A 12,643-nucleotide genomic window follows, 5' to 3' on the forward strand; every position below is an offset into this window, starting at 1 on the left:
TGCTGACGCTAGGAACACAAAAGCCATTGAATATCTTGAGCAATAAAAAAAGCCTTTGTTTCAGTTTGTTATGACAAAACACCTGACTCAAAGAATAAGCAGCTAGATAAAAGTAAATTTTAAAAGTTGGCACATGACTTGAGCTATATTTTGCTCTGTCTGAAGTGTCTGCAAACACCTGAAGCTTTTTGTAATAACTGCTTTAAAAAAACGCCACAATGAGTGGCAATACGTAGGGGCAGAGAAGATTTTTTTGTACACTTACCGATCAGATGAGACCTAGACGGTATTCCTGAAACATTGCACATACTTTTTTCTGTTTATTTTGGTGAAGAGATGTGATGTAGTGCTTCAAACTCCAACCTTTAAGTAACCATCCACTTTTTGTGCTTTCTTTCCTTGTACTGAAATTGCAGAGCAGCTCCTCGTCCAACACTGCCATGTGGAAAGTCTCATGTCCAAGTCCTCTGTGTCACTCCCTTGAGTGTCAAAACCTGGGGCAGTGCAGGGAGCCCCGGGGTTCAGGCTGGGAAAGGAGAGCCTTGTGCTTGTCAACACTGACCCCCACCCCCTCTGGCCGCATCACAGGGCTCTGCCAGCTGCTTTGGACAGTCTGTGAAAGCACAAGTAAATGGAGAGTGGACAGCAGAGATTCCAGTGAGGCCTGTAATCAAATGTTCCTGACAAGTGTTAGGTCCTAAAATATTAATGTTTCCTCAGGATAGCATTACATAGCCTGAAAAATACCTCCCTTTCATGGGTACATGAGTCATCTCGTTGGAGGACTAGGGCTGTGCTGAGTGACCAGACTGAATTTCAGTAAAATTAAATTGAAATTAAATCTCTCACTTTTGGCATAGATAATTTACCATATGTTGCAGGTTGAATTGTAAGACTGAGAGGAAGTTAGCTAGTAAATATAACAGCAGCTGCAAGGACCTCAGTTGAACATTCACATTTCAGTGCAAGGTTAACAGTTGTAGCTTAAAATCTCAGCAATATTTAAGATGAAAATACAAGAGTTTGTACTGTTTGCATTTAATGTGTTGGTGAAATAACGCTTAAGAGGATCAAAGGCTTCTACAGTTAGAGAAATAGTTCTAAATTGAGCTTTTTAATTCCATTAAGACATAAAAAAACAGTTTTACACATTGTACATCTGTGACTGTGTAAAAGCCTAATATGAGGAATGAAAACATACAGTTTTCCTGCCAGTAATCCCCCATATTGCACATGCACATGTGCTGCTGTGAAAGTGCTGGTGTGGGTACACAAAGCAAGCTGTACACTCAGAGCCCTACTGTGCACTGCAGCTTCAACCCAAATGGCATAACACAAGTCTTGACTAAGGAAAGGAAGGTTTGGGTGTTGATTGTTACTTTAGCCTCTGAAAGAAAAGGAAGTATTTGAGGGGACCAATGTAAGTGGGTGAGAGCTTTGTTGTAGAAGCTTATTGTGAAGCAAAAACTTTGATATTACAATGAAAAAGCCTCTTGCTGTATCATGTACATTCTGCTTTGCTTCTGTGAAGTAGGAAAGTCCTTTCTATGCTGCTCTGCTTCACACTGTAGCCAGCTGAATGCATTAAAATTGAGTTGAGAAGATAAATATACTTCAAGGAACTGAGTGCCGGGGGTTTTGGACAGTTGCAAAAGCTCTTTGGTGGACTGAGAGTCAGAGTCCTCCCAAATTTTGTACAGCTAGCCTAGAGGCAGAGAATCTAAACAAACCTTAAAGCAAAACCAGCTGTTGCTGGTCATCACAGCTGGATCTGGGTGTGCTGTGGCCACAGCTCTGTTCTGCCACTGCTCTCTGAGGAGTGTTTGTGCTCTGCGACACGATCTCGTTTTGACACCTCTCCTCTCCTCGGTAGTAGGCACAGAGGTACTGAGGCAGAAATGAGCCAAACTACTCCCCCCCCAGCCCCTCTAATTTACCCATAATCTTTTTAACCCACCCCTTAATCTTTCTACTTTGAAAGGAGTATTTCCAATACTTAATGTCCAGATCACTTAATGCATGTACTGTAACAATCTGTCTGACCTGAGTTGGAGTCCCCTCCACAAGGTTTATCGCAGCATTTAGAAACTGTACTTCTTCCTCTCTTGCTTTGTGCTCATGTAAAAGGACAGAATCATAGAAAATCCATGGTGAAAACAGAGGAAATACAGAATTAGAGCAATTCTTTTCTTGGCATGTGCAGTAATAGCCCTTTTGGCTCAAGTAGATTGATTTCTGTGTCCTTGTTAATTTTGATTGTACAGTTTAGTGTTGTAAGTAATACACCAGAGAATTGGATTAATGCTTATTTTAGCTGGCAGTTTGTTCTGGTGAGTTCTCAAAACTTTCAGCATCGGAATAACAATGCCTTGTTTATGCTAAATATCAGTAGGTAGTGTTTTTATAGTGATTATTTCACACTAAAGGATACTCAAATGATTCTTAAAAAGAAAAAAAAACCTGTCAGGAAACGGAAAAAAGGAAAGAATGCACACGTGCATTCACAATGTATCAAGTACTGAGAAAAGCAAGAAAATGATCTTTGTTGTATCCAGGTCAACCTTGTGTGTTTTGCTTTAACCAGGGCTAATTACCAATGAAAAAAATTGGTTCTTGCTGTTGGGCTAATTATAAATGCGAGTCATTGTGAGCAGGGTTTGTTATGGTGAACTTTAATTATACTTTACTTTTGCTTGGTTGTTTGGCTGGAGCAAACAAGGGCTCTGTTCTTTCAGAGAGAAAACAGAAATAAAGCTAGTGACTTCCTTCATTTCAGCGCCCACACAGAGGGCTCGTCCTAACACACCAGTCCTCTGAAGAGAGCTGCTGCTTTATTTGAAATAAGCAGATTGTGGTTTGAGGCTGTGGTTTGTTAGCCCAGTTTAGAGAAAGCATTATTTGTATAACCATTAAATCCTAGCAATTAGGAATAATACTGCTGATATATGGCATGCTTTTTGGCTAATTTATTTAATTTGTGCTCTAGAATCACTCTCTAACCAGTGTTTTTCCTGCTAGGATATCTGTCATTGATATATATGTATATGTTTTCCATTTGATACAGCATTCACCTCCTGAAGAATAGCCTGAATACAGTTCATTATTGAGGCTCACAATCTCAGTAATGTCAGTTGCTTCTGGCTCCCAGACAGTAGCAGTTCTGTTAGGCTTATCTGAACTGCTGAGAAAAATGCCAGTTTTGAAATACGTGAAACATTTGTAAAGAAATCATTTGTGTTACCTGAAATATGTAAAAGTGTCATCTGAAATCCTTGATGTATAGAGGACTTCCACAGATTGTTACTGGGGTGTAAAGGACACCCTTAAAGTGTAAAAGATGGGTAAAACTGGTGCTCCAGACCTCATCCTGTCTTAGCATCCCTAACCAGTGAACCATAGCAGGTACAGCATCTCAGAGGAGAAAAAAATTGCAAGCGTTTTGAAAGTGATGTTTGGCGTGACTTTCTCTTGGAAAGAGTTCTCTCAACACCAGGAAAATGTACCTATCTGTGAAACATTTAAACTGAGCTTCACTGCAACCTATCCTGAAAGGACACAAATTATTCATTCTAGATACAGAGGGGGAAAATGGTCTAAACCTCTTAAGTTTTTAATTTGTAAGCATATTTTCTTATCTGTATACTAGGAAAGCAGGGGTTTTGAGTCAAAAGTAGAATGGGAACAATGTCTAATTGAATTCTAAGCTAATATCAGAGATAGTGGGGCCTTCAGGTGGTGGGCCTTGCAGGGTGGGACTGCAAAGGTCTTCAGTGTTGAGGAATCCAGGCCCTACCAGCTTGTGTCTTACTGGAGACAAAAAAATACTTTTCATGGATGATTATCCAAGAAAAAGACAGAAAAGCAACTGCTAAAAAGCAAGAGACAAGTAAAGCCTGTCAACTCTGCCAGATTTTTCTTGTCATTTGAAAATGCTGTGCCCACGTCATTGAATCTACTTTCTAGAACCAGGGAAAGTCCAGGCCAGCTGTAACAGTTCATTTTCAGATGGTAGCTGTTGAGCTCTCTCTCCATTCTTGTCCTTGGGAATTTCTGTTGTGGTTTAGGAGAGAGAGCTTAGTGCTAAGGACCGGATAGGTCTTTGGAAATGGTTTTATAGTTTGATTTTCTAGACATTTTATGTAAATGGGAATTGCAAGTAGGTGCATGTAAAATGTGAAGCTGACCTCCCTAGTGAGCAGATTTGTGTTCAGATGTGCTTCCTGGCTATGTGAAGTCTTCCTTATACACTGACTGCCTTGACCTTTCCAAGAAAGCAGCCAGACTCTGAAATTGCAGGAGAAAATGGAAGGGTTTTGAAAGACTTACATCCTAAGCACAAGTACTGCAGAATATTTAGCACTTAAAACTTTAAAATGTTAACTTTTCAGACTGTAATTTCTGAATTGCTTAGAGACATAGCCTAGTCTTGGTACAGCAAACTCCAATAACATATGATTGCCTTAACTTTTGTTCTGCTACACAACGGTTTATGTTTCCCTGCTGGGTGTTAATTATTTTTTCCTCAGATTTCAGGAGACACTTTGGCATTCTGATGGGACAGGGCCAAAAATTTCAGTCTCAAGCTGGGAGGTCTATACAAAAGGTTGAATTCTGAACTGTAAATTTAAAATTAATTTCATGTAAAAAGACAAATATATTACGAGTAGACTTCGACTGTAGTCTTTCTATCAATGATGCTTCTAATTTCAGAAAATAAATCAGACTTGGCTGCTGCTAGTGGTGTGCTTTGTTAATACTTTGTCACATTCTAACACAGGCTGCTGTTGAACTAATTATTGCCCAAAAAAGGAAGGAAATGTGATGTTGAGGATGAAGAGCTTGATCCACAGTTTCTCTTGAACTCGGCAATAGTCTTTCTGTTGATTCTCATGAAATTTTGGATCAGGTCTCTGAAAGACAAGTTGAACTCCACAAAAAAACCCAAACCTGGTGGCTATGAGAACAATAAAAGGAAACTTCATACTTGCAGGATTCAGTGTTGTGATTAAAAAAAACCATCTTATTTGCATTTAGTCAAACAGCTTTTATTTCTTTTGTTATTGTTCTTTTTATATTGATGTTTAGTTTTTTCCTCTTTAAGAGAAAATGAATAATTCTTCTGGAAGCTTAAATTAAGAAACTACTTGTATATTTATTTAAATATAATAATGTAAAGTTGTTTTGGTTTGGATTCTTTTATTATTTTTCCCCTTCTTTTCTTGAAGGATTTCTGTGTGATTTTAATTAATTTGCTTTTTGGTGATTTTTTACCCAAAACATTTCTAGAATAGTCACTAATGTTCACTGCTTTTGTTTTTCTTTTACATGCAGGTACTATTGGATACAACCAAAGAAACAGGATAGATACTCTGATGTATCTGCTAGCCTATCCACAGAAGCCAATGGTAAAAACAAAAACAATAGAACTGATAGATTTTGAGAAACTCCCTGCTGGACAGAATGCCACAGTCGCTGTGATGAGCTACAGTGGCTATGATATTGAAGATGCTCTTGTCTTAAATAAGGCCTCTTTGGACAGAGGTAAGATCCATCAACTTTTTCCCACTTCTCCAGTGTGTGTTCCAATACATATTCTTATAAACTTGTTTTCTCCTTGTTTTATCCTTTAGTAACTTTTATTGCAGTTACGAGCATTAGATCTCCAGTTAAGAAATTGAATTCCCAAACTGCTTTGAATGCTTTTGTTTGTTTTCTGTATTAGTGATTGTAACTCCATGCATACAGTAGTGTGGTGAAGTTGCCAACATGCATATAAACTTCTGAGTCAGGATATTATAAGACAAAAAGGCTAACTTCTGACCTCAAATAAAAAAGTGTAAGTACTTAGTTTACCAAAAGCATAAGGCATGAGTTAATCTGTTCTGTTGGGCTTGCTTTTTAGATGGTTGCCTGAACCTTTGTTCATTACTAACAGAGAGGTCTCATTATTTCCACCAGTAACAAAAGCAGTAGATGAAATTAGACTTGTGAATGTATTTAGGAAAGGAATACAACCCGAGGCAGTTTGTATCTTTGGGAACTTGGTGTTCTGAGGGTGCAATAGCAGTATTGCCTACTTTCTGAGAGAAAATAATAGTATTGTCTAAAGCAAAATAATCTAGTGTTTATGCAGAGCCAAATTAATTAACCTGCTTCCTTAAAATACCAAATCTGTGGTGCAGTGTATGTACTAAAAGTACATAAGTACCAAAGGGAAGGTTAACTAACAGGGGCCCATGTCTGTGTAGGTCTAGCCTGTCTCGCGCTCTCTATACTTCTTCAGCACTTCGTGTTAATGCTGCTGAGGGCTGGAGGAGAGTTGCCTGAAAACTTAGTCTCTCTTCTCTCCCTTTTCTAAATAAATTCCTATGAGAGCAGGCGTAGTGCAGTGATCAAATTGGTTTTAGTTTCGGGTGGCCAAAATCAGATTCTTCCATCACTTTATTCCCCCCCTGCCCAGCTCCCTTCCTCCTAGTTGCTAGGCAGCAATAATAGTATTCCTAGACATGTATCTTTGGCATTAATGTCTGCTGCATTTAATTTATGCCTCCTTTTCTAAAACAACAACAGGCATGATTTAAAACTGAATGTTTTCTTTTCTGGTAGACTGGTAACATTTAACAGGGACTGTGGTGCTTGTCAGGAATTACTTGACATAATCTAAAGATATAGATGTACTGTATGTGGCCACAACCATCTTTCAAATGAACTAAAATAATGCAGGATTATTAGCAAGCCTTGCTCTTGGCTCTCTGTAATTCTAAATGTGATTAAAGTCTTTAGTATTGTGGTTAGTTGCTGTACTTGTAGAGAAATTCCAGAGATTCTACTTTTCTCATCTAAAGCCCAAAACCTGTTATTTTGTAATAACAGGTAATTCAGAATTCTTTCAGCTGAGGGAAAAAAGAGTAATGGGTTGATTATACTAAACACTTGGTCAGTACTTTCCTGGTAGGCTATCTTATGCCAGCCACAAACACGAGTAAAAGTTCAGGTTTCTTAGACCTCATGAAAGGAAGGGGTGCTGCTCTCCCCCTGTTACAGTCTCCTCTCCCATGTTACATCTTCCTGGAGACCACAAAAACGATTCAAGAGAAATGATGTGTGCATGTATGTGCAGAGATACAGAGGCAGATTAGCACAGTTCAGGATTAGACTGTAGTGCAGTATCTAAAAAAAAGCAGCATACATGATCTGATGTTTAAATTGTGCACTACTAGGTACCCATGTACAACGTTATGCATATTCAAGCTAATGAATAATCTAACTAATGAAAAATATTTCATATTCTGTAGCTCAGCAGGTGGATCAGACTTCTTGGTTCATTCTGATCATGTGTTCTAAAGGATCTTTGAACTCCTAGGCAGATGAGTTTGTGTTCCATTTTAGGTTTCGGGAGGTGTCTTGTGTACAAGAATGCCAAGTGTACGCTGAAGCGTTACACAAACCAGACATTTGATAAAGTGATGGGGCCGATGCTGGATGCAGCTACTCGTAAACCAATCTGGCGCCACGAGATTTTAGATGCTGATGGTATCTGCTCTCCAGGTAGGTCAGACTGTATGTTCACTCATGGCATGGTCATTGTCTAAGTGGAAATTAATGTTCTGTCAGTATTTCCTGTGCACCTTGTTTTATACTTAGCGTTTGGGGAGTTTTTTTGTCTTGAAGATGACACCATTGTAATGGAAAATTTTAAAAAGTTGGTTCCTGAAAGCAGCATGTTACCAGTCATTGGTGGGGGGTGGGAGTGGTTTATGCATGAAAAAAGGTAGCTTTATACTTAAGTAGAAGAGTAAGTCTTCAATAATGTGAATCTACTGAAGCGTTAGAATTTGTATTGTTATATTCCCAAACTGGCAAGTTTTTAGTACCGTAGCTTTTTCCTGTTTGTCTGTCATGTACTGTTGTTTCCATAAGGATAGAGATAGATTTCTTATTATTTTGATTTCATGTATCAAAATCTCCTAGCAAGATATCAGTGAATGCAGTTGTTTGAGGAAGTAAAACCTTGTGGTTTTAACACTTTAGAAAGATGTTTTGAGAGAGATAAGAAAATAAATAAATAGAAATACAAAGATAGGTGTATGACTTTTCAGCAGTAATAGATTTGAGAAAGAATCCTCCCATACTGTCATCCTTTAGTTAGAAAATGGCTTAATAGATCTGCTAAGATCTAGTAAGAAATGTGTCTTAAAGGGCACTAAACTTAATTCCATTATAGTAGCACAATTGGGTCAATTTTGCTCTTCAACACATCACAATGGAGCTTTCAAAGTTAATTAAGAAAAAAGGCAAGAATCTTCTGAAGTATTGGATAGATAGGACTGGGCTGGACTCCAGACTGAGACTGTTCTCAGCATGTAGGTAAAAACCTATTTGAGATAGTTCATGTGGACAGAAGAGAAACAGGCTGAAGTTCAGTGTAATTTAGTGGAGGAGGTGGGAGGTAGGTACTTGGTGTGCAGTTGTATCATTGGGCATCTTACTGATCTGGTTTTCAATATAAAGGGCAGGATAGGGGAATGGAGCAGGGAAAAGCTGTGTATGACACCAGTATCAATAGAAATATGTAAATGCAAGGAGAGATTGAGAGTAGTCTTGCACAGCTCACTGTGGAATGGTGGGCTGTCCCAAATTTAGGTGTGAATTTCTAAAATTTGTCATTTAAAGTGTTCCCTGTTAATTTTCTCCATACTTAGAGCAGATGACTTCAGATGGTTTTGTGCAGTCTTTTGACCCAGGGTATGGTGAATAGCTGTTCTCATAGTGCACCCAGCATGCTAGCTGTTCGGATTTGGTTTACCAAAGAAAGCTGGTTTAGTGATTCTCTTACCATTCAATATTTAATAAAATAACAGAGCATACTTCTTGGGCATATTCCTCCCAATTTGTCTTCCATCTTACATTTTTTTTAAAAGCTTGAAATATATTTCTAACACAGACACATTTTCATGGTGCTTTTTCTTCTTGTTCTCTGTAGGTGAAAAAGTAGAAAATAAGCAAGTCCTTGTGAACAAATCTATGCCAACTGTGACCCAGACACCTCTGGAAGGAAGCAGTGTGCCTCAGCAGCCACAGTACAAAGATGTGCCAGTAACGTATGTTACAATATAACTTTAGAGCTGGGCAAATTACATGAAGGAGAGAGGTGTTTGAGAAAATATTCAATTCTAGAAAACTCCCTTCTTCAACTATAACTATATTTGGCTTTTGTTTGTTTAATGGAAGATCAAGAAATTTGCAATATATGAGAAAGTTTTTGCTGTCAAGAAGAGCCCATGTGAAAAAAAATATACCTTGTTCTTTACAAGTTCAGCTTAATTCTCCCTTAGTTCCTATTGTAGCTCTTAATTTTTTTTTTTTCCAGAAATATGCTATACTCTGGAACTTATATGTAAGCATATATACATAAACATATATATATATATATATGTATATATATATATAAAATCTTTTCCCCCCATATGTAAGTTCCATAAAGATTACAGTTTGGTCAGGAGCCTACCAAGATAGTATAATACAGATAGTTGTCTGTAACTTGTGTTTGGTTCATCAAAATAAAATTAATGTTCTGGCTTCTTTTACTAGCTACAAAGGCGCCACTGATTCTTACATTGAAAAAGTAATGATTTCATCAAATGCCGAAGATGCTTTCTTGATCAAAATGTTGCTGAGGCAAACCAGACGTCCAGAAATTGGAGATAAATTTAGCAGTCGTCATGGGCAGAAAGGTAAAGGACACATTTAATAAAAATAAATTCATGTTGTATATGCCTACTATACATACATAATATCATCATGTGTGTTTCCATTGATTGGTTCAGATCTTTTATGAATACAGTGATAGAAGCCCGTATCCCTTTTTTTGATTAAGTTCACCTAATTTAGCAATGATGTTACTGAAACAGAGAAGTATTGGCAAAAACAACTCTCAGTTGATCTATGAATCTGGAAAATACAGCAGTTGCCCATTTTAAACAAGAACAGGTTTTGAGGTTTGGTTGGGCTTTTTTCCTAAGTGAGAATTTGGGTTTAGGTGATAGATTTGTCAGTGGGTTATCAAGGGAGAGACTGGAGAGATTCTGAATGGACAGAAAAGATGAGAGATGAAACTGAGGTGTTTGCAGGTCGGTACAGACGTTCTGCTCTAAAGGCAAGACTGCAGGTAGATAGCTCAGGACCATGGTGTAAAAGGGAAGCAAATCAGGAACACAACTAGGAGTGCACCAGCAGAGAGCAGAAAGAAAGGGAGAATGTTTTTTAAAAATACACCTGGGACGTGATCTGGAGCACCTCTGGATCTTCAAACCAAAACCTGAAAATGAGTACCTACTAGGAAGCTGTTGGTGGCATGCAGTTCTCAAGTTCTAATGTTACTAGGAAAATGAAAATCAGGAACCTTCTTCCATATCTGCTGAAAAAAAGCAGTGAACTACCTTTGACCTGAATGTAAAAAAATATGAGTCTCAGATCATCCTCTGAATCTCAAAAGAGTTGGAAGAGTGTTAAGAAAGAAGTGACTGAAAACAGTCTGACTGTAACCAACTTAAAAGCATGTTTTGTTCCTATTGGTGTCAGTGTGGGACAGGTTTTGACACGTTCTCATCATTCTGTAGTCTTGGAAAATCGAGATTTGTAGTATTCACAGCATGACCTTCTGCCTTAGTGTATGTGCCGTGCTATTACCTGAGCGTTGTTAAATGTTCAGGTCTTATTTTGGCTTGAGAACATTCCTTGGTCTCTTGTCAGATGTGATGGAGAGGCAAAGAGGTTGATATTACCAAATCCTTTCTACTGCAGCCTGTACACCCCTTGTGATCCTGTCTTAATAACTACTGGCCAGGTGTAACTGAAGTGAAAGGCTGCATCCTTGTCATGAGATACAGAGCTAACCACAGTAATCCACATTTCTGTAGTGTCCAGGTTAGGTGGTCAGACATCTATCTACAGCAAACCTGTCAATCAGAAGAGGTAAAATGGGTGCAAAAGGCAGTAGTTGATCACAATGACAGCTGTTACTAGATGTTGCTTCAAGTTTGTGTGTTATCTGTTAAGAGTACCTAATACTTGCTAATACTTTCTCAGTACTTGCAGCTCCCTCCCAGGTCACTTGTAATTCCACAGTGTTTTTCCACAGACCCACAAAACTGGTTTTTGAAGCTCTGTGTTCTCAGGGAATACTTCCTTTGTTTCTGTTGTTACTAAGGAAGAGAAACTCTTCTGATAAGCATTGAAATATTTTTCTTGATTTTATATGGCTTTTGATCTAAAAATACAAAGCTATTCCCACAGAGTCCCCAAGTGATTTGGAAACCAGTACTGTTGAAGGTTTTAAAAAAGTAAAGATGCAGCAGTGCATACTTGACTTTCCTTATAAAATTGAGTCAAGTTCTTGCCCTACAGCCTTATAGGATAGTTTTGGTAAGTGAGGGGAGGAAGATCATTAGCTTTAGAGGCAAACAGAAAGAGTTGAGCAATTGGAATGGTTCAACTGCCCCATTCTTTCCTTTTCTTAAGGAAGATCCTCCTCCAGGAAAATTTTGTGTAGATTCTCTTTCAAATACTTATTTAGTCTCATACACGGTGAAGTTGTGCAGTGCTTAAAAGCCTGTGAGCACTGTTAGAGCAGCACCTATTTCTTGATGTAGCTTTGTCTAATTGGACCCTTCTCCTTATAAGTGGTATGCATTTTAGCATTTTAGCAGCAAGTTATTATATAACAGTACAATCAGTACTGTGCAGGACAAATTTTCTTATTAGAATTTTTTAAAAAAGCCTGTGAATTATATTAAAGAAGCCTCTTGGTTAATCATGATAAATATTTGCAGGGATTTGCATGAAAAATTTAAGCAGGTTAGGTTTTTCTCCTAGTTTAAGCTATTAAAATGCACCTATTGAAATAGTTGAACAGAATGTAAATAGAACTGATTTTCATATCCCTCCAAAAATTAATAAAAAGAGTGCTCCACAAATGTAGAACCCACGAGTGAGAAGAATGACAGAAGGAAGCAGAATTGTGTCAGGTAGGCTGCAGTATGGCTTTAGGGTGCTAAGGGCCTTCCATATGACAAAAGGAACATAAGACATCTAACAGCCTAGAGCAAGCAACTACCTGTGGAAATCCCAGGGTGATGAAAAGCAATATCCTAAATGCTGTAGGAAACTTTAAGGGCACCTATAATTATGCCTGGCATTTCATCAGGTTAACAGTGGCTGATCACCCAGTGTCTGTGCTTGGGACCTATAGTAATAATAAGCCAAACCCATCAATTATTTAGAATGTCACTTTCAGCTTGGTTTTGGAGATAGGAGCAGGAACATTGCAACGGAGTTACATTGTTACAGAGTTTGCAGGCATGTGCCTGTAGCTATCCTGTACATCAATCTGTAGTAATCCCTTGTGATCAGAGGAGTGATCATATTCCAAATTATTACATTTTGCTAGGACTCATTTACTAGCCTTCCTGGCAATAAACCTCTCAGTTCACTGGCTTGTAGTGCATTATAGAAAAAGATGTAACACTAAACAGGAGAAAGGAGAAGATAACTTTTGGTAGATACTAAGAAAAAAATACTGACAAGAACAGTGGAGTTCACTGTTTTGCAGCTTAACTGTACAATGAGGAAGCCAATACTGACA

The 12,643-nt window shown here is 38.2% G+C and overlaps 1 protein-coding gene across 2 annotated transcripts in view; it reads left to right on the forward strand.

Moving 5' to 3' along the window:
* Positions 1–12,643, forward strand: part of POLR3B (RNA polymerase III subunit B) — a 74,540-nt gene that overhangs the window by 38,521 nt on the left and 23,376 nt on the right. For both annotated transcript variants that reach the window (XM_008636384.2, XM_017738002.1), the window contains 4 exons: positions 5,332–5,541; positions 7,390–7,548; positions 8,984–9,101; positions 9,592–9,734. In XM_008636384.2, coding sequence (XP_008634606.2) covers positions 5,332–5,541; positions 7,390–7,548; positions 8,984–9,101; positions 9,592–9,734 — 630 coding nt within the window. The remainder of the gene's footprint in view (positions 1–5,331; positions 5,542–7,389; positions 7,549–8,983; positions 9,102–9,591; positions 9,735–12,643) is intronic.

Source organism: Corvus brachyrhynchos, unplaced genomic scaffold (genome assembly GCF_000691975.1).
Source record: "Corvus brachyrhynchos isolate BGI_N302 unplaced genomic scaffold, ASM69197v1 scaffold56, whole genome shotgun sequence".
Lineage (NCBI taxonomy): Eukaryota > Metazoa > Chordata > Aves > Passeriformes > Corvidae > Corvus > Corvus brachyrhynchos.